The 22,217-nt window shown below is 46.7% G+C and overlaps 2 protein-coding genes across 2 annotated transcripts in view; both read left to right on the plus strand.

Moving 5' to 3' along the window:
- The first annotated feature begins 424 nt into the window (after positions 1–424).
- LOC135399526 (uncharacterized protein K02A2.6-like) lies at positions 425–2,313 on the plus strand. Its single transcript, XM_064631297.1, has 3 exons — positions 425–526; positions 887–1,178; positions 1,283–2,313. The coding sequence occupies exons 1-3, from the start codon at positions 425–427 to the stop codon at positions 2,311–2,313; spliced, it is 1,425 nt and encodes a 474-aa protein (XP_064487367.1).
- An 11,154-nt stretch (positions 2,314–13,467) lies between these two features.
- The window catches only part of LOC135399807 (alpha-(1,3)-fucosyltransferase C-like), a 107,486-nt gene continuing 98,736 nt past the window's right edge, over positions 13,468–22,217 (plus strand). Inside the window, exon 1 of the mRNA XM_064631557.1 lies at positions 13,468–13,623. The gene's annotated coding sequence lies outside the window, so the exon portion shown is untranslated. The remainder of the gene's footprint in view (positions 13,624–22,217) is intronic.

Raw genomic sequence — 22,217 nt, forward strand, 5'->3', positions numbered from 1 at the left:
TCCCACGAGCCTTTCCTCCTTTCCCTCTATTCCATCTCCTCTCCTTCAGCCGATATTCTTCACTACGAAAGGTGGCAACCCTTTTTGTGCCCTTGTGTGTTTTTCATGGATCGACGGGTCAGTGGCATTCCAGAAGACATGAATCACTGTTACCACTTTCGTTAGAGCGACTTGCGAGAAGGCACCAGGACTCAACCGACATGTGCACCGCGAATGGCACCCCATACCCTCAGTGGAGCAGACACTAGGACAGCTCTCAGGTGCAAAAATATTCTCGCGGCTGGATGCTAACTCTAGCTTTCGGCAAATTCCTCTTAATGAGAATAGCCAACTGCTCACGACATTCATCCCACCGTTCGGGAGATTTTGCTTCAATCGCCTCCCGCACGGCATCAGTTCGGCGCCAGAACACTTCCAGAAGAGAATGGCGAGGATCTTAGAAGGCCTCGAAGGGGTACTCTGCCACATGGATGACGTCCTGATCTACGGTTGTACAGAAGAGAAACATTCCCAGCGACTGAGGAAAGTGCTACAATGATTAGCCGACGCACAACTTACCCTGAATTCCGAAAAGTGCGTTTTTGGAACTTCCAGCATCACTTTCCTAGGACACAGAATAGACGACAATGGCATTCGACCGGATAATAGCATCCTCAAGTCAGTACAGGATTTTCCACCGCCATCAAACAAACGCGAACTCCGACGTTTACTTGGCATGACAACGTATCTGGCGAGATTCATGCCTCGTCTTGCTGATGTCCTACACCAATGTTAAGTACGAAAAACGACTTTGTCTGGGACAAGGCGCGACAACACGCGTTTCAACAGTGGAAAGACATTCTTTCGACACGTACGTCCCGTTCTGGGAATTTTCGACCCAACAAAGGACACCATCGTATCTGCCGACGCCTCCGCGTACGGACTAGGTGCACTTCTAAGGCAACAGCAAAGCGACGGAAAGCTAAAAGTGACCGCCTACGCGTCTCGCACCCTGACCGAAACAGAAAGGCGATACGCTCAGATCGAGAAGGAAGCTCTAGCCGCGGTGTGGGCTTGTGAGAAGTTTAGGGACTACCTCATTGGAACCCGGTTTACTCTAGAAACCGATCACAAACCGCTAGTTACCCTTTTCTCTACCAAGTCCCTGGATGACCTTACGCCAAGGCTGCAAAGGCTACGTATGCGTATAATGCGTTTCTCCTCCGACATTGTTCACGTTCCCGGGAAAGAGCTTCTCGCTGTCTCCCTGATACTCTGTCAAGAGCTCCGCTTCCCACAACAGAGTGTGGAGACCTCGATGAAGAAGTTCAAGCTTACATACAATGCGTAACAGCCAATTTACCAGCAACAGCTCCAACGCTTGACTGGATTAAAGAGCAACAAACAGCTGATCCTACTTGCCAGCAACTGGTCTGTCTCACTAAGCACGACTGGCCAAGCAAAAGGGACACCCCACATGACCTTAAGCAATTCTGGGATCATCGACATCAACTGTCTATTAGCGGTAAAATACTGATGTACGGCTCAAGAATAGTCATCCCACAGTCCACCCGCAACACCATTCTACAGATGCTACACCAAGGTCACTTTGGAATTGTCAAATGTCAACTTCGTGCGAGAGACTCAGTGTGGTGGCCAGGGATAAATGCAGACATCGAGCAAATGGTGAAGGACTGCAACATGTGCGCGCAACACCGCATCAACAGGAAAATGCCGCTAATGCCTACATCATTTCCACAACGTCCGTGGGAAAAGGTAGCAATGGATTTGTTTTGCCTAAACGGACAATGGTGGTCAATTGTCACCGACTACTACTCGCGCTACCCTGAAATTGCGCGATTATCGAGTCTATCGGCCGCAACGGTTGTGAACAACTACAAGTCCATTTTTGCACGACACGGCATACCGAACGAAGTAATATCCGATAACAGACCACAGTTTGCAGGAGCAGAATCATCAGAATTTCGAAAATTCGCAGAGGAATTCAAGTTCAAACACACCACTTCGAGCCCGCGATATCCCCAAAGCAACGGCATGGCAGAGGCAGCCGTAAAGATTATCAAAGGATCTATGAAGAAAACGGGGGATCCGTACGAAACGCTTCTTTCCTATCGGTCAACACTCCTCAAGAATGGCTACAGTCCAGCCGAACTACTGATGGGTAGACGATTACGAACTACACTTTCCACAGCGGAAGAAATGCTGCTACCCAAGAAGGTAGACCACGAGGCCGTAAAGAAGTGCGAAGAGCTACTGAAAAAGAGGCAGAAACAACAGTTCGATAGACACTATAGGCGTTCGACCTCTCTCTGATCTTGATGAGGGTCAAGATGTATGGGTCATCGATGTACAAAGAAGAGGATGCGTGAAAGGCCCAGCCTCAACACCACGTTCGTATCTTGTGGCAACAGAGAGCGGTGATCTTCGCCGCAATCGGTCGCATCTCATCCCGCTGTCACACAGTTCACGTGATGACCAATTGGCCGAAACTACAGACCTCGCAGATGCACAAATGCATGAAAGAATTAGCACTTGTGAGAATATGTCTCACATGCATACCAGACGTGGACTCTGCATTACGCCAAATACTTTTCCTGAGTCAGAGACTTCCAAAGGAGGGGAAATGTGAGGTATCTGGCATTCGAGCTCAGCCGTTGACTCATCTTCACACCGCGTCTTCGCACGGCTAGTTCAAGGCTTTCGCGTCTCACATTCCCGCCCTTGTTTATCTTTCCTGGCGGGCTTTGTCTAGAGGCAGTCCGCACTTGGTACTCGTACAATAAACAGCTCTCTTATAGCGGCAGCTCGACTTGGGTTTTTGTTCCTCTACGGAGTCTAACGTACAACATTGACAGCAGGAGTGTTTTCAAAGTAGAAAAAAAGAATTGTTAAGAATGAGTATTCATGCGATCGAAATATCCATCAGAGCCAATAAACTACAGGTTTCCAGTAGAAGTCGGCATTCTTCCTTCCGTACCTTTTGAAGTTCTCCGAAACACAGAAACTGTGCGCCAGTATCTCCGCCTGATTGCACACCATCGCCACCACCCGCTCATCCGGAAACTTCGGGCAAGGCGCAGCGCGCCGATCCACGGGTGTATAATGTCATTCAAATCCCGCGTTCCGAAATTCGTGATCAGCCCCGCCGCTGAAAGCACAGCCCCGTGGACACTTCCGTCGCCAAGCGTCACCGCCTCTGTCCCAGGGATCACGGACAACAAAAGGAGCTACCCCGACCTCGTACTACAGCAACTGACTATGGATTTCATCGGCACCGCATATGACGGGTTCTGCACGGTCTTCACGGATGGCTCCTCAACGAAAACTTCGTCATCCTCATCTTTTGTGGTACCCTCGATACCGCTCACCCGGGGTTGCCGGTTGTCCCATCGCACCCCTTCGACCTCAGCCGAGCTGTACGGAATCCTGCTGTTTTTACAATATGCGGCCACCTGCGATCCACGGCGATGGGTAGTCTGTACGGACTCCAAGTCAGCTCTTCGATGCCTGAAAACCTCAGGTCTCCGCGGCTCACTGGCCACACTTGTGATAAACATTCTACTCCTACTGAAGTCCATAACTGCCCACGGCCACACCATCGCTTTTCAATGGATTCCGGGTCATTGCGGAATCTCCGGCAACCACGTTGCCGACGCTGCCGCAGCGGCCGCTCACCACCAGGGCAAGTGTGTTCCGATTGTCCTCCCAAGGGTCGACAGACGGTCCCTTCTTCGTGACTGGGCTGCCTCCTCATCCGTCGAACAATGGCGTCGGGATGTCCCGGCCAGTACCATACTGGGAAATGTAGACCCAACATTCTCGTGTCGCTTACCGACATCTGTACCGCGCGTCATTAAGTCCCTCCTACATCGCTTACGGCTGAATGTTGCCTTTTCGCCGTACTACCGTTACCAGATAGGGTGTGCCTGTAGTCCCTTGTGCCCGGAGTGTGGTGTGCCAGCGACCGCGGACCATGTGATCATCACATGTCCCACTTATCGGAGGGAGCGTCACTTGTTGGCAAACGACTTTGCGCGGATTGACAGCCGACCCCTTGATCTCAGACTCATTTTGGGACCATGGGACACACGAAAGCAGATGTCCGTCTTGCGACCCTTCATCAAATTCCTGCAAACTACCGGCCTCATCGACTCTCTCTAAAACCCTGTCAGCGTCGTCAGCATCATCCTCATCACCATCCTCTCATTTTTCCCCAATAGCAATGGGGTAGCATTCTGCTCAATGAGCGGAAGTCATCCCCATATCATCGTCATCATGTATTTCTCTCTCTCTCTCTCCTTCCGTACCTTCTTTTTTTTCTTTTTCAGCCTCTGCCACCACACATTTAATGTTCTTCTGCTGCTTTTCTCTTTGTTTGTTTTCCGGACTTCCAATAACGGACGATGTGTTTTAAAAAGCAAAAAGGTCCCAGGACCCCTAAGTCCACAAAGCCTCTTCCGATGGAAAACAGATACCATATAGCGCTCGTCTTGAGAGCTTCCGTGAATCCGAGAGTCCTGCTCGTCTCCCGGTGAGGTGTCTAAGAATAATTTAGTTACGCATGCAAACAACGCTGAAGTGAAGAAATGATCGGAGTATTAATTCACCATCAACACAACGTGTGTTTCTTATTGCTTTTGGTTTGTGACATTCACTAGGTCCATCGAAAGTCAAGCATGCGTAGTGCCATACAAACGCACGCGTACTTCTCTCTCTCGCAATAAATGATTCATGTAACATTCCGTCAGGGACTTGATTTGGACAATGATTGAAACAGCCGACAGGTCATCACAACCAGTACTACTGTAACATCTCAGTTATAAACTTCTCAATATTGGCAACATATTCATTAAGAATTGTACACATTTGTATCAAAATTATATTGTTATCGGGCTTTCTCAAATCTCATCTAAGTTGTGTATATACATTTGTCTGTTGAACTTGCATAGAATGCTTATACATCTCACGTATAGAAAGTAGAAAGCAGCACTGGGTAGAAAAATCATAGCTTGTCAATAGGAATTCGATACAATTTCTTTCGATTAAGTGGATAGGAAGTAGCAGTGGATAGATACTAGATAGAGTCTATAAAATGAAGTTAAAAATTCTATAGACAGGGGAGCCAACTTTTGTAAGGGAGAAAAGTCTCTTCGCCAGCAATAGCGACACGTGCAACAAAGACCGCACGGGCCCTATTCCACGAGCAAGCGGCAGACGCTACGGATAGTCTTATGGCTGGTTCCTGTCAACGATGACGTCCTCCTCCGTTTCTGGAAACACGTACGTGTTTCCAGAAGTAGCTCTTGTACGAGAGGAGTGCTACGCATCTTTCTCAATCCCCGGAGTCTCGTGCGAATGCACGTTGAATCCGTCCTGGCCGTTCAATTATTCACAATTTCTCTTTTTCAATAAACATAGAACTCTCAAGAACCGACAACGTGGTATCGGTGAGACCAAGCTTTCTTTCTTTTTTTTAATTTCTATTTTTGATGTCTCCACTGATGATAGAAAAGGTGATCACTGTACTTTGAAGTGCAAAATGGTGTCGTTGATTCCGTTAATTCGGTATATACTCGAGGTTAGTCCTCGCTGGCAGACAACCAGGGATCGAAGGCCAAACTTAACACGAACCGAAAACCGCTAAAAACCCGTATTTTTCGCTGAACCTGACCTGAACCGAACCAAAATATTTTTTCTCTCATTGAACCGAACCGGAACTGAACCGAATAAAGAAATAGGCGGTTACCGGTTCGCGAAACGGTTCAGACGTAATCTGCGTTGTGGGAGATCGGAAGTAGGTATAGTAGAAATGGTATGATGATGACTTTATGAAGTTCGCCAGCCGGAGTCCCCGACGATGATAAACCTGGAGGAGTCGTTGACGATCTCTTCCCAATCGTCGTTCCCGGGTCCGGTTGATACTGGACCTGTTACCTGTCTTCACTGCACTGGAGCCGAGACTGAAGTTCCCGTGATGTACGAGGGATTTATTTACAACTTATATTTACAAGAGTCAAATATAACACATGACGGAGTAAAGTCGAGTAACCTGACTTTTCCGACTCCGTTGTCCAGCTCAGATCCCCCTTCTCACCCTCTGACTCCCCTTAAAAGGGTGACAACTTGGGCCACAACCTTAACTGGGATGGCCAATCGGGCAGCCCTGGTTCAAACTTCATCAGCCCCTGGTTGGACTGGTTTAAATTTTGACAGCAGCAGTTCCTCGGAATTCTCCGCCCTTCACTCTCAATTTACGAGTAACGGTCTCGGCTGTCAAGTCGTGCACATCGTAGTTTTGAGCAGTGCAAGACACGGGAGCCTCTTCCCTGATTTAGTGTCGGGGAAAACAATTGTTCCCTGTCGCCCCCGCTGCAGCTGCGTAGCCTCCGTGGTAGCCAGCGAGTGGCGTCCACCCTGAGCTTTCTAACGACCTCTACAGGTATGTAGATATTTTATCTTATTTGTCAAACAAATATGTATACAGTTTTTCAACGGGACCGCAAAAGTACGATTTACAAACGTAACTCGTACGAAGTACTTATTATTAGTAGCAGTACTTATTACTGTTACTTATTATTCATACACTGAGAGTGTACGAAGTACGATTTACACGGCAGATTGAGCCTCGTTGCCAAACAAATTCGAAACTGAAACTGAACAAAACAAAACTGCAACCCCATTGCGCAAGGTATTTGGTGTTTCCTCCTCGCAGCTATTCCGTTAATGCAGTTGTCAGGTCTAGCAGTGCTTGATTTCACCAGCTGAAGTAACACCGGTCATTCATCGGGTATTTCGGGCACCAAATGTAAGTTGAAACGACATTCTAAACACAATTGTATTGGAAATCGTGCTATGGTGAGTCGAATTTCTTGCTCCCAAAGGAGAAGAAGTAGCGCCTGTCTGCGCGTTCAGGAAGGAGCCATTTGGTCCAATGGGCCTGAGCCAACGCTGAGCGTGTATGTTATGTAATATGTGAGATGGCACAATTGAATATATGAATATATGTGATCAGAAAGAGCAACAAGCGCCATTGGTCGTGTTTCATTTTTTCTTCTTCCTTGTGGCAGTTGAAGGCTGTCACGGAAACCAGGTGTGCAATCGCCAGAGGTTCGTTGCGCGCGGTACCTCAATCACAGATCCGGACAATAAGAGTAAAATATGGGACGGGCTGTCCTATGTCGACCGACATACACTCAATGGGACACACATCGAAACAAAGTCCAGGTACCAGGATAGAACAACTAAAATTTAATATAAGTTTATAAGTCCCAAACGTCGCCACACCAGCATTGGACAGCTGTTTCGGCCTTATTGGGCCTTCATCAGCAATGCGTAGGTGGGCGACGTTTGAGCGAGTGGCGTCGGAAGGTCACGTGGAACGTGATGTCCTCCCGTCAGAGTGAGTGACTCACCTCTGAAAGCCCAGTGCGAAGCCAGTAAAGTATTAAATGAAGAAAAATAGCATACGCTCTTTGGCTGCACGTTGAACATATGTTTATAAGTCCCAAACGTCGCCACACCAGCATTGGACAGCTGTTTCGGCCTTATTGGGCCTTCATCAGCGATGCGTAGGTGGGTCACGTGCGGAAGGTCACGTGGAACGTGATGTCCTCCCGTCAGAGGTGAGTTTCTCACCCTGACGGGAGGACATCACGTTCCACGTGACCTTCCGACGCCACTCGCTCAAACGTCGCCCACCTACGCATCGCTGATGAAGGCCCAATAAGGCCGAAACAGCTGTCCAATGCTGGTGTGGCGACGTTTGGGACTTATAAACATATGTTCAACGTGCAGCCAAAGAGCGTATGCTATTTTTCTTCATTTAATATTTAATATAAGGTTTCTAACAACACTAACTATCAACAGTGCGAACAGTGATTTTAAACATACAGTACAAGGACTAATTTCACAACAGTTCGAGTAGAACGGGGAGTGGGAGTGGGAAAAAGTGTCTTTTTCTTGTTCTCTCTTGTTCTCTCCCCAAGCAGCACAATGTACTGAAAGTCGAGTGCAATAGGGGTGGACGGGTAGGTGAAAGGCCTTGAACAGACCTTGAAACTAAAGAACATTGATAATACCCCTGTCAGACGTACTAATTTAGTGTCACTTATTTGAAGTGCACTCCGTCCTGTAATGTCACTTTCACTAGGCTCCTGCTACACGGCATAAGTAAGTGTCACTCACTGATCTCTATAGTAATAGGCTGGATAGCGGATTGAGGGTGCAACCGTACGGTCACCGGCCGCCATCTTGGGAAGCTCAAAACATTGCCGTCCGCCACTCAGCTGCATTATGTGCATGCGCCTTTGCGTAGCATTTTTGTCGTGTCATGCCCGCCTGCTGTGGCTATGGGTGTGCTGACCGTACTGGCAAGGCACCGGGGACAACATTTCACAAGTAAGTGACTTGGTTTTACAAATAAATGTGATTTATTAGTCCACGAGCGGGGTGACAAAACGTTGCTTTGATGCATGTGCGCGGCACTTTGTGAATCGTATCTCAAGATCTAAGCGTTAAACTTTAAGCCGTATGTTATCTGGATAGAGTCATTGTGATAGTCTAGCCTTCCTGCAGTTCACGGGTATGGTCTTGGCACGCAGCAGGCGTTGAAGTGCGCTTGTCAGCTGTGGTATCTACGGCTCAGTTTGTTGGTCACGGTATCGACGATTGCTTGCTTGGATTAGCCTTGTCATCCCTTCCGTCATTGATGGCATGAACTGTTCAATGCAGGTTCCCTCACGGCCGCCCAGAACATTTACACAAAGTGTGCGGTAAATGTCAGGCGAAAGGACTGGACGTCGTCGACGACATCACTGGCCTGCAGCAAACGTTTTAAAAACAAATGCTTCGACAGAACGGGCCAAACCGTTCGACTGAGACCTGACGCTGTGCCCAACAAGTTCGACTTCCCAGAACACCTCCAGAAAGTAATAATGCATGCGTCATATGTAGAGGCCGGATTTATATGCACTAAAAGCTGGTTGAACACACATGCATGAAAAATTCATTTATCTTGCTCAAAATATGCACCTCTAGGAATTCACTTGCATGCATTTAAAATACTCAACAAATTCACTGGGGCAAAAGTATCTTACTTTATGTAGTGTACAAAAAGCATGCAGAGTTGAAAGCATAGATCGAGAAGTTGCCCGTCAAAAGGAACTCGTTACAAAGTTGCCGTGTGAAAAGTGCAACTAAGTTATTCAGCCCGAAACGTAGCTTGAAACGTTACAGAGTTACTTAAAAAAAAAAAGAACGAGTTACTCCCAAGTTACTTCGGACACAAAATAACACTACACAGGTGCAGCTGAGTTCGACCCCGAGTCGCCTGCGTTGAGTTTTCGTTTATGTCCAACAATTCGAACATGTTACATCTTATTCCCTGTCGGCACACGATGGTTCAGCTTCATTTCAATAGCAGCAGTTCTTACTTCCTGAACAGAATACTGTCATTGACTGGACATCATGTTTTATGACATAAAATGCTGTGGAAGAACCGTAAAGAAAGCAAGGAAATAAGTGGACGTGAGTGAAAAGCGAATTAGTAACTTGGAACGTAGCTTAAGTTACTTTGGCAAAGTTACCTGAAAAAGGAGTTCCTCTGCAAGTTACCACGGCGCAAAAGTAGCGAGTTAAGTTATATAGTTACCAAGAAAAGGAACTTAGTTACAGTAACGAGTTGCCTCGAACTCTGGTTGAAAGTGTGTATTTGCATGAAAATCTAGCCTCTAGAATTATGTTCCCTAGTTAAGAGTTTCAAGCGATGGTTGATGATTGGAATCAGTACTGCACGAAGGGCACCTTAAAGCTGCAGCTTGTCCAATATATGAAAACACTCATGCATTACAATTATCCATTCATATGCAGTAAAAGCCACTCCATATTGGATAGGACAATACTAAGATGGGCAAAAGCATATAAAGAAAAAAGTATTGCATGAAAATGTTGCCTTACGTACAAACTCGTATTAGTGGGACATACAAACACACCAGCCACATGTCTCTTTGGTGCGTTCCAGCATGTTTACTTTACTTAGAGACAATAAATAATTTTTCAACCTCGAATGTCTACTCTTTATTCTCGCTGCTTAAGTTTGCGACAACATATGTTTGAATGCAGCCCAAATGAAAACAATGTGATCCGTCTGATCAAAGAAGTTTCCCAGTGCTACAGCAGTATCGGACTGTACCACCTTGCCAAGGAATATACAGAGAAGGTGACAGCCAGGCCTCAGCTGCGAAAGAAATTGTCAAGGTTGATCATATTCAACAACCAGTAATGCACTCTGCCCACTTACCTGCTTGACTGCTTCAAACTTGCTAGTGCGACTGGACTTGATACTTTGATGTTGGAGCTTTCACCACAAGACCTTGCTACTTAGCGTTTTTATGACTTATTCACTCTACCTCTAGTCATTGTGAACTGTCTTTACCGCCATTTATTTCCCCAGTGCACATATTTCTAGTCGGTATGTTTTTACCGTCATATAGCCTTTATATCACATATCATTCTAGTCCTTTGAAAGTGCTTTAGTGCCGTTCGGCATTTCGTGTCATAACTAGTCATATCTAAACCTCCTGTGCAAAGCATAATGTTTATACCCAAGCATATTAAGGTGGTTACATAAACAAACGTGCCAAACATTCCTTGGCATTCCACACCCCCGAGCAGAAAGGAAATGGGAGAAACACGAGAAGCAACACGCTGCACACGCTGACAGACGACAAAGGAAACGTAACACAACAAATACAACACCACACAAAACCAGCAAATCACATAATCGAAGTTCGAAGTACAAAATTGGAACGACACGACCTCACACGAGTACAAAATAGACAGCAAATAACATGTATGTGACGGGATTTCACACAAAAAACGTAAGGAACCCGATCACGAGGGATTTCTGCAGCGATCCGTGGCAAAATTTTAGCGAAGCAGCAAGGGAAGCGCTCACAAACAGCAAAACTTGTCACAGCTTACATGCATTCCTATGGGCTGTAATCGCTCTTTTGAGCACCGCAATATGGCGGCCGGTTGTCGTACCCTTTCCCGCGATACCCTCACCCATCCGCTATCCAGCCTTTATACATAGAGATCAGTGGTGTCACTAAGCAGTCATGGTGATGACGATGGGCGAGCTTGAACTCTCACCTAACATCGGGGAGCGCGCCATGCTTTCTTGGTAAAATCATTTTTCTTACGTCCAGAAACATTTCATAAAGATTTTCTTCGCAGTTGAAGTCGATTGAACGTCATAAATATAATTGTAGCGAACCAACACAAGTATATTTATTTGACAAATTTTCAAACTACTTCTTCATCTCTTTGGTGGTGTTTACTATGTCTTGCGCGTGCAACTAGCATACACTTTCGCGTTTCGCTTGGTCCTCCCATGTTCTGATAGCATAGGTTTCTATCTCAGACTACGATGCGCTGTCTTTTTTGTCTTCCATTATTCAGTGCTTCACTGCGAGTATTTCGCCAGTAACACTTAACCACCGTGCAATGTCAACAAATATGGCTGCCGCGAAGTGGATTACGAACTCTACTAGGCAGTCTGTGAACGAGAGTACCGGTAAATCACGCCAAAAATCCTTACGTCTTTCTTATACAAATCAGCGCTGTCTTAACAAATTTGTCCAAAAATAAATTCCGATTGGGTTGTTTCTTTCCTTTTCCAAAAATAAGCTTTTTGTTACGCAATCCCTGCCGTGGAGGCTACGTACTTGATTGTCGCAGGCAAAGTGAAGTGAGTTTGACGAACTCACTTCATCGTAAGTGTACTTTGCATTTAGTGTCACTAAAAGATGCCGTGTGACTCCGAAAGAATGACACTTACTGCAAGTGTACTCGCTGAAAGTGACACTAAATTAGTACGTCTGACAGGGGTATAAGACACATACCGCCCACCCCCATTGCACTCGACTTTCAGTACATTGTGCTGCTTGGGTCTTCTTCTCTCTTGAATAAAATGTCTTATCTGATGGACGAGTGATGATGGCGATGATTTCGTTGATAGCAGCCGTTGATGATTTGTATGGATGAGTTGTTCAGATGGAGTTCCTGATGATTGTCGATGACACACTTCACCTCACTTCACAATTTTAACACACTGATTCGCGGATAAACTTCGGAGTTGGTGCTGGCGCGTCCGTTCTGGGTTCACATTTCGATCCGACTGCCCCAGTCTTTGTCTTCCCTTAGGTTTTATACTCTCGGTTGTTTTTCTCCATGTTTACTGGCCATTCTTTCGGGTTCGTCGCTTCCCTTTTAAGATTCCGACTCGCATCTTCAATTTACGTTCCTCCTACCCTTAACGACAAACACGTGATGGCAATTGATGGCAATGACAAACACGTGTTCCGAAGGTGTAGGAACAATAAGGACGGGCCTCCCAACCAACCCGTCGGTACCCTTTTTACTTGTGTCCCTCTTTTAAGTGGACGTAATGGGAGACGCATAGAGGGGTGCCCTCAACGTTGGTGCGATAAGCGGGAGAGGAAAGTGCCGGATTTTGTCACAAAGGCGTTCCTTGTACGCGATCTTTGTCGTCCAGCAACCACAAGGTTTCATTATGGGCTGTGAAAATAACGGTCAGTCCCTGAGCAGTTTGTAACAGGATGTATACGATGAGTGAGCATAGATAGTACAGTATGCAACCGTAACGTTGCACCTGAAATGCAGATCTGTAACACGTGCGCAGTGTTGCCGTGAACCACTGCTGTGTTGGCAAAAACGACAACAAATGTACATTTCTGTTATTTGAGCATTGTAAGGGTGTGATTGCTTTTAACCCATGGCAATCTGCTCAAAATTCACTTTCTTGAACCGGTTCGAACCGATATTTTGCGCTGCCGCGGAGCTGAGCCCGAAACGAATCAATATGCCTGAATCTGAACCCGAACCGAAAAACCGAAAAAGAAATAACGGTTCCGATCCCTGCGGACAACAGTAGTGAGTTTTAGTGTACCGTTGATTAGGTTATCATGTCTGTCGGAACCAATCGCAGTCGTGTATGACTCAGAATCTTATCCTCTGATTGGCTCCGGTTGATACGGTTCAACGCAAGCCACATTATCAACGGTCTGCTAAAACTCTATAGTGTCAGTTCCGCATACTCGAATATGCTCTTATGTGTCGGTAGTCTCATTGGAAAAGATGATAGCTCAGATGAGACGAGGAGTATACAGATGGTTTGTTTACGATAACAGACTGGTCACGTGATCTGCCGATCAGTCGAATCTACGATCGCATTGTGCCTCCCAGTGACGTGGCATCGCCAACGACGTGGTAAACAAAGTATCACCGTTTGGGAACAATGACAGTCCGAGAGATACGTTGTCAATAGTGTCAAACGTGTCCGTCTGAGGGAAGACGCTTTGCAATAATCGCGCGACCTTTCATCCGCGTATGGGACGCAAGTGAAGCCCACGCGGCGAGCGCCACACGTAGCAGGAACTAGAACACGTTGCTTAGTTACACAAACGAGCAGAATTTCGAAAGAGCTGAGCGTCAGCTGCACAGTCGCAAAAGGTGGAGAGACAATCAACTGGCAAGGACGAACAGCACATGTGCATGAACGAGTGAACAGTGTGATGAAGAGCTGCAGCAGTGCTTTGCAACGTACGTAACCTGTTAGTAGCCTCAGTAACTAAAAGTTCATGTCAGCTGCCGCCTTTCAGAACGTATACAGTATCCATCTTTTTAGACTCTTGCGTGTAACACAATCGGTGACAATAGTCGAAATGCACTTGTGTGTGTACAGCGGGGTGGAAAAAGTGGCTCATAGTCATAGACAACAACTACATGAATCGCGATGGGATTAGATGTTTCAGTGACTCATAGAAGCGCAAACGTCAGCCCGTGAACGACTGAGGACAATTGCTAATCATGTGCACAGATGAAATCCATGATATTGTATCGTGACGCGGACAATACTGTCAGCTTTGAAGGGAGTCGTGGGCAAGGTTGGCAAGAAGATTGGGATATGTTTTGCGGCGTGTAGCACAAGAAAAACGTTGGTCTTTTCGTCTTTTTTTTTTTTTTTTCGCTGTTTCCCGGTACGAGTGTATTTCTGATTCGGCCGGTGTATTACAAATTTCCGGACTACTTCCAACTTCTAAAATATCACGGTGTTTTACATTAATGATGATGTGGGACTCTTCGCCGTTAAAGCTGACCTCCATCTCATTGTCTTCTGAAGAACTGGTGAGATGATTACGGTTAGATTACATTAGTATATTACGGTTTTGGTTCGCGAGACAGATCGTCGCCAAAGATTTCCACAACCGGCGGAGATGCTGCAAGTGATACGCGGCGTTGACGCACGGCCGAATATGAACATCAATATCTTCTGGGCCAAGGAATGCATTGCGCTGATGCCTCTCATAGCCAAAAACTGTAGCGCGCACGTCCTTGTGGAATGCTCCTGACGGAATCGTATCGACCTGAATCTACCGCGTAGCGGATGGCGCACAGTTCCGCGCATTATGAGGATGTCCTGGCTGATAATTATATCCGACACCACACAAGACACGAGATTCACAGAGGTACAGGGCGTGTGCAGATAAACTCAAATGGCATTTGCACACAGAACTCGTTGTCTACATGGCTAACTTCCGGTTACCCACGATGACGCATTTATGCGTGCGAAAGCTACAGACAAATCGAAACAGAGCGACGAAAACATCGGCTTCCGTGTATCGGAATAGGGCAACATGGCGGTCTCAGGAGAGTTGTTTGTAGGTACCGCTAGGGCCATTACCGATGACCATCCGTATGGGACATCGTTTCGGTTTCTGCAACGACAGCTCCGCTAGCGGTACCCGAATACAACTCTCCTGAGACCGCCATGTTGTCCTATTCTTATGCACGGAAGTCGATGTTTTCGTCGCGCTCTTTTTTACGATGAGTATGGCTCCCCACTTTTTTTCTGTAGTTTCCGCACGCACAGACTTGTACGTATTTGGAGTATTGTATTTAAAATACCGTATTTTAAATACAATTTGCGGTATTTTGGTACTCTACTCAATACTTTTTGTTTTGTGTATTTGTACTCTATTTAAAATACATTTTATTGGTATTTTATACTCAATACTCTAATTACATATTTTGGGTCTCCCTCTCAAACTTGCTGTGTCTCGTCTTTACATTATCTTGCTTGTTCAGTGGAAATTTCCTGAGTCCCTCGGACTTGACCTGGACATTGGCCCTTCTTGGAAGTCTGCATTTAGAGATCCTGCCCGGTGTGTCTTAATCCTCTGCCAGTGAGGGTCCTATAATGTGTACCCTGACGCGGTGACGCCGAATTCTGACCTCGCCGAGCGGGGACCTGCTAGAATTTTGCTTTGTTCTGGGTCACATATACTTATTGGAGTTATGTGGTATCTCTTTGTCATCTTTTTGGGACTTGTGTTTAGATGACTCCTGCCACACAGCGGCGGCTTGCGCTAGTGCGCAGGGTTTTGGTGATTCATGTCACATAGCGCCGATTTGCCGCATTGACCAGTGACCGGTGACTTTTTGCGTTCAAGGATAAATAGTATCTTAACTGTATTTCAAATACTTTTTAAGTATTTTGTACTCTCTTAATTACTTTAATTTTCATGTATTTATACTCTATCTTAATTACATTCTTACGTTAGTATTTATTATCTTATCTTAAATACATTTTTGAGTATCTTGTACGTGTCTGCGCACGCATAAATGCGCCATCGTGCGCCACCGGAAGTTCGTCACGTAAGCAGACAGCGAGTTACGTGTGCAAATGGCACTTTAGCTTCTCTGCACACACCCTGTACATCTCCGCGAACGGACAACATTAGTCAATAGACCTCTCCTCGTCAGGTGGTACAACAGCCCCGCTAACTTGGTAGACTGGAACTACTACAGCAAAAAATCACTTTGTCACAAGAAAGCCACGTTTAAATATAGCTTTTCATATTGTAAGATTTTTATGTAATTTGTTACATATTACTAGTTGTATGACTTTGTTCCGCTCCATTCTACCAGTAGCCCTATCTTTTGGGTAGCCCTTTCTAAAGATGGCTACCGGGCTCTTCCATCTTCAGGAGCCTGAAGGGCACGAGTTTCTCTCGGAGTGCACGTGGTGTCTCCATACAAAGAAAGCGGGAACTAAGTCGTAATCACAAGTCACATTCCGCACAGGATTACCACATTGACTTTCGAGACGATGCAACCCTTGGTTGAAGCTATCTTTCCTTTTCGGCGGTGGGCTGGAACACGAATAAAAACACCAAAGCGACTAAATACGTGATCTCGATATCTAAATACGTGATCCTTGACCTTCGTGAAGGAACACGGCTTTTTGAAACGGCGGTGTTCTCTGCCCGCGCTATTTCGGTTTCGCTATATCCAGGGTCGGTGATAGGGGAAAGGGAGGGCGAGTAAGGCGACCGCCTTAGGCCCCGCGCTTGCATAGGCCTGTTGCGCTGGGCCAGGTGGCGCAGCAAACCTTGTGTGTCAGCGCCGCTAGTGGCGACCTTTTCAACATATGGCACTCCCTAGCAGACGCCACTCAGTCTACGCTGGCTAACTTGGCGTGGCTTTATCGTTTATCATCTGTTTTCCGGATAGAAAAAAAGTCAAAAGGATCGACAAATTCTTTCTAAAAAAGTCGCTGAAACATGTGTACAATGCGCGGCATGATGTACATATGCAGAACGCGTGTATGTCGCGAATGACGTTGTTTGTTAAGGTGTTTAGTGTGCTTCTCTGGTGCACTGGGGGTGCACCAGTAAAAGTATAAATTTCATTCTGAGAAAAATCAGGCTTAACAAGAACGTGGCAAATATTAATTCGCAGGGTGCTCATCGAATTCAAAGGGGACTTAACAAAACGCCCGCCGTTATAATTGAAGATAGTTGAACAATATTAACGGGACATCTAAAAGAAACACAAACTGTTTTGTGGTTCAACACCCAAATAGTTGCTCTTTCCTGGGACCTCTGAGCGAACTTCTCGACTATTTAGATTTGGAATCAGCTATCATATGTCCACCTCGTTCAAAGAGACATCTAACTTTTTCTGAATGCGTACGGAAACAATTAAAGGTTGTGCACATATACACGAGGCTATATATTGTATATGTATATGTTTGTAAGAGCTCGAAAGAGCTCCAGCTATATTTTTTCCTTGTATATGTATATATGGGGTTTCTGGTGACGACGACTCAGTGAAAGAATTGATAAAAACAAGTCAGCTGGTGAGTGTAATTAATGACAGTAAGACCCGGAGACTAGGGACGACGAAAACAGACACATACAGATGTCTCCAAACTCTGGCTGCGTGTGTCCGTTGTCGTCGTCCCTAGACTCGAGATCTTACTGTCGCACAGCGACAATTATCTGAAGCATCGGCTGCACAGTCGACCTTTAATATAAAAAGCAGAAAACTGCAAAGCAAATGCAAGAAAACGAAAAGTATATCTGGTCAAAGTTTTTGTGTTCTATTTCATTAGGACGGATGCCGATATTTGTCTACTGCAATAATTATACCTGTATATTACATAGTCGCAATGCAAGTCTATGACTGAAAACGGTAAACGGCGGCAGCAGTCAGGAATAATTATTACAGGGCTTCATATTTTAAGAATTAGCTAGTTCTGGAGTACAAAAGATAATACAGCCGTCTGCATATCGCCGGCAGCCGGAATAGCGCTGGAGTTCGGGGACATTTCTTTCGGCGACATCTCTTCCGGGGACTTTTCTTGGGTGGGCAAGTTTTTGCCGTAGCCATCTTCTTGCTGCTATGCGTACGACACAACAGCAGTTTGCGATTTCTAGTAGAGTTCGATTTCGGAAAAAATAAAAAAAGAACGGCGCACTCTTTGACGCGTCCTACCAGTTGCTATCAGTTATGCATACGGGGCGACAGCGGCCGCGTGTCGTAGCATTCCAACGGTAGGGGTCAGAGTGGCGCTCCAGTCGCCCTCCTCAAACTTTAGCGCAACAGCCCTATAGGCCCCGCGCACGAAGCCCTCAACCAGAGATTACTTATTTTTTTAAATATCAAGTATGCACTTAATCGTGTAAAACAGGCCCCGCTATATGCCTTTGCCTCAGGCCCTGCACAACCCCTAGCACCGGCCCTGGCTATATCTACCAAAATCATGATCACGTCACGGTAACGTTTCTTCGGTAGAGGTCTATTGAGAGTAGGACAATAGCAAGGCAGCGGGCGCCAGGCAGATAGGGAGTCCGAGTCACTTTTTTTTTTTTTGCGATTAGTTTACGTCCTCTAAAGGAGCATGAAAGTGCTGGAAAATAATATGTCAGGAGGAATAGAAATTAGGATTAGAAGCCCTGGGACACATCGCACAAAAAAATGCGCGATCTTAGTGGAGCCTTCAATCTACCCCCTTCCCTCGGACGCCAGTCTCAGGCAAACATTCCGATGTCTCAAAAGGCCGGTTCACATTACTATGTTTACGACTGCGTCAGCAACTTACGTGTACCTTCGTCCCATCTGGAAGGACGTTCGGTTGCAATGGTTTGCTGTCGTAACAAGCAACTGCAACCGTAACCGCAGCAGCATGAGTCAGCCTTACCTCCTTACTAATTGCGTGATATCGCTTCCGCCACCTTTGTTCCCAAACACGCACAAGCGAGAAATAATGTACCAGACGACAGAAGCAAGGACGGTGGCCTAAAGGCGATCAACAACACTGCGTGGATCCCTAAACATGATCATGTCTGTGTGTATAATAAACGTTGAAAACGCCCAGAGTGTCTCATAGGCCAGCCGGGGACGGCATCCGAGAGTTGCGCCAGCTGCTGATCGTAGTACCTTGCTGTGCGAGCGACAAGATAACTTCTGGAGCAAAGGGTGTCGCCAACAGAGGTTGGCACTTACGGCCCCTGTTCACTCATGATCAACTTTTTAATTCCGTCACAGCGCCGCGAAGCAACTGTGGCTACGAGCGGCGTATAGACGTGGACAGATGGAGAGAGGACAGCAGGAAGGGGTGATGGACAGATGGGTTAGTATGCGTCCTGGGCCGACTTCAGGGGGAACTGTGCCGACATTCGTCTGGAAAGTCTTCAGAAAACCCAGGAGAAACCTCAGACAGCACAGCCGGCGTCAGGATTCGAACCCGTGTCACCTCCCAGTCTCGGCGTGGAAAGCGGCCACCCTAACCATTATGCCACAGGAGCTGATCTCAACTTATTCATATTGAGCATGAGCGAGCATGCTCATGAGTGTGCATTTTGTCAAGTATATCACATTCCTCCGTGTAGCAGCTGCAGGCGCTTTGACCAGACTGCCCTTAGCCCTCGGTTGCCTTCTTCAGTGCGTGTCAGTGCAGCCGCCGCGAGGAATCACTTCTGCACCGCCTCTGTCTCAACTTTGCCCGCATCCCATTGCTGTTATACAAAATGGGCCAATCCAACTCCCCCTTATGTCCCTGATGTGGCCGATATCCCTCATTATTTTCTTCACTGCCAGCATCACCTTCCCCAACGGCAAGCCCTCGTCGTCGTCTAATGGAGCTTGGGTGCAGCACGATGTTCATGGCTACCTTCCTTGGTTCCGTCTATCGTCCTACCCAGTGGGCCGTCACCACAGCTCTGTTCCTCTTCCTGCAAGATTCGGGCCTTGCGTCATCCCACTGAATGGGCTGTCTCGCGCCATGTCGTGCCTGTGCTGCACTAACTGTTTTATTTCTTTTCCTTTTCTTTGCGCTTTTTCTTTGTTTTATGTTTTGAGTTAATTTATATTTTTTGTGAAATAGGAAGCCAACATCAGCCTGGCTGAGATTTCCTATTTTCTTTCTATGCTACCATTGTTACTGTTCATGATATCGATAAGGTCTCAATGGGCTATTATGATGTTTAGATTAATAGTGGGAAGGGATCCCCTTAGTGGTACTCGTCTGGCTGATCTAAATAGCGGCCGCGGTAGTCCGGAGGCTTTCGTTACCGCTCACTACAGCTCTCCGTTTGCACATTCATACTCACTCACTCCCTGCTCAGCTCTCCATATGCCCACTCATGCTCACTCACCCCTGCTCAGCTCTCCATTTCCTCACTCATGCTAAACTCATTCGCCACTTTGAGCATGAGTGAGCATGGATGAGCATGCTGATGGGTGAGTTTTGCCAAGGTATGGTCGCCAATGGTGCACACGTAGATAAAACCGACCAATGGCTTTCCCTGAACCACCCTAACTGCACCCACATGTTATTTTATAGGAATATCTACGACATTAGCCCGCTGACAAGGGCGTCAACCCCCGTGCAAACACCGTCTTACTCGCCCTAACTAGCCACCTGTTCGCTAGGATCATCACAATAGGTCAGGGGTCTCCAGGATGTTTGTTACGGGTCATGTGCCAAGCCGAAGCAAATGGGCTGCTGAGGGATGGTCGGACGATATCCAGAACTAGCATGTAGTCAAACTATCGGCGAGCTACGGCTAACCGTGTATTCACACGTGCATCCTCAATGGAAGATTGCGGTGGAAGAAAAAGGAAAAACTGCTCATGGTGCCGAAGTTCCGCCCGGCGTTATGCTGAGCATTCACACGTTGCTGGAATATCGGGAGTGGCGTACTGCGGACTTTGGAGACGACACCACGACACTGTCAGCGTTATCTCCTGTCGTCTGCTACGGAATATCTTGTGGCTATGCAGTGCACGTGAAGATACGACGTTGAGCGCTTGCGTTCACGTGAATGCAGAAAGCTATGACGTTTTCCGCATCTCACATGGAGTATTCTGGGGAATGTCGCTCGTGTGAGTACACGGTAAACGTTCGGTTTGCGGACACCGTAGCCGGCCTGGACTGGCAGTCCTTCTGTAATGATATAGTCAGTCACAGAGTGACGCACCTGAGGGAGGATTTCCAGGAGGGTTTCGCATAGTATAAGAAGAAACGCCTACGTTTTGGGGCGCACGAATGCTTTTTTATTCCGCTATGAGCGGCGTACATACGTGCATAGGCGCCGACTGCAGGGGGGGGGGGTTGCCCCCCCGGAACATGAACTACGGGGGCCGCCGCCTCCACCGGGCAGTCCCCCTAAGAGACTGACACCAACCTTTAGGGCTCGGCGCGCCCGGGTCAAAAGAACGAAGAGGCACCAGCCCCAAAAATGCATCTTGCAATTTGTAAAATATGTATCCGCCCACAATACTCATTATCACAGTAGAAAGTGAGGCGAAGAAACGCAGCGGATGACACAACACATAGCCATAAATTTCGCCCAAAGCAATCAGATCAATGAAACGAAGCAGTCGAAAAGGTACCAGCAGCTGCCAGTGAGGTGTAACGGTAGGATCTTCGGAACGCATATCCGTTGGGAGCTGGTTCAACTCCCGCTGCTCAATTTCAATGACCATATTCATTATATTGCGCGCATTTCGGGTCAAACACCGAGGATTCAATGCATTTTGTTCCTTTTGCACTCAGTTTTCAAAGGCGTAATGCCTTCAGTTGTGCACATGTTCACTCTTTACGTTCTCTCTGTTTCTCTCTCTCTCTCTTTCTGTTCTTCCTTCCTCCTATTTCTATACCAGTTCTGCATAATATCCCGCCAGAGTGTGTGATTCTTCAGCTTAGGTTTGTGTTCTTCATTTTATTTTTCCTTTTCTTTCCTTCTTTTTGTTTTCTCTTGCTTACTTCTTTTCTTTGCCTTTTTTGTCTTCCCCCTTTCACTTCCTTCTTTGAATAACAAGCCGACATCCATCTGGCTTACCTTTCCTTTCTTTTTTTTTTTTTCTTAATAAACATATCCCCCCTCCCCTCCCGCCAGAGTACTTCGCGGTGCGCCCTTGCACGGAAAGTTTTTCCGGGGCTCCGTAGCGCGCAGCGTCCAGCCAGCCTGTTGTTGTTGTGCGTGTGCTGCACTTCGTATGGCGCCGAAGAAGTCGAAGAACAATTGTTGCATGGTGAAATCTGCATTCACTTATAGAAGTGCACCGCCTGGAACAAAATTTTATTCGTTACCTGGAAAGCCTCATGAAAAGGAGAGAAGATTGAAGTGGATCGCTGCAGTGAAACGTGTTCGCTTTGAGAGATGTTAACCACTGTCGGGAAGCTAAGCGAACTCCGTTCGTTGTTTCTTTTAGTAAAGATAGCTCGCCGTGGATGCCCACCATCATATGTAATCACCATATTGAAGAAGGCGCTATGTCAATTGATCCAAGAAGTACTTCGTATGTTCCGTGTATTTTTCCTTCCCCTTTACTTGGGAAGTCTG

The sequence above is a fragment of the Ornithodoros turicata genome, chromosome 1 (assembly GCF_037126465.1).
Source record: "Ornithodoros turicata isolate Travis chromosome 1, ASM3712646v1, whole genome shotgun sequence".
Classification (NCBI taxonomy): Eukaryota; Metazoa; Arthropoda; class Arachnida; order Ixodida; family Argasidae; genus Ornithodoros; species Ornithodoros turicata.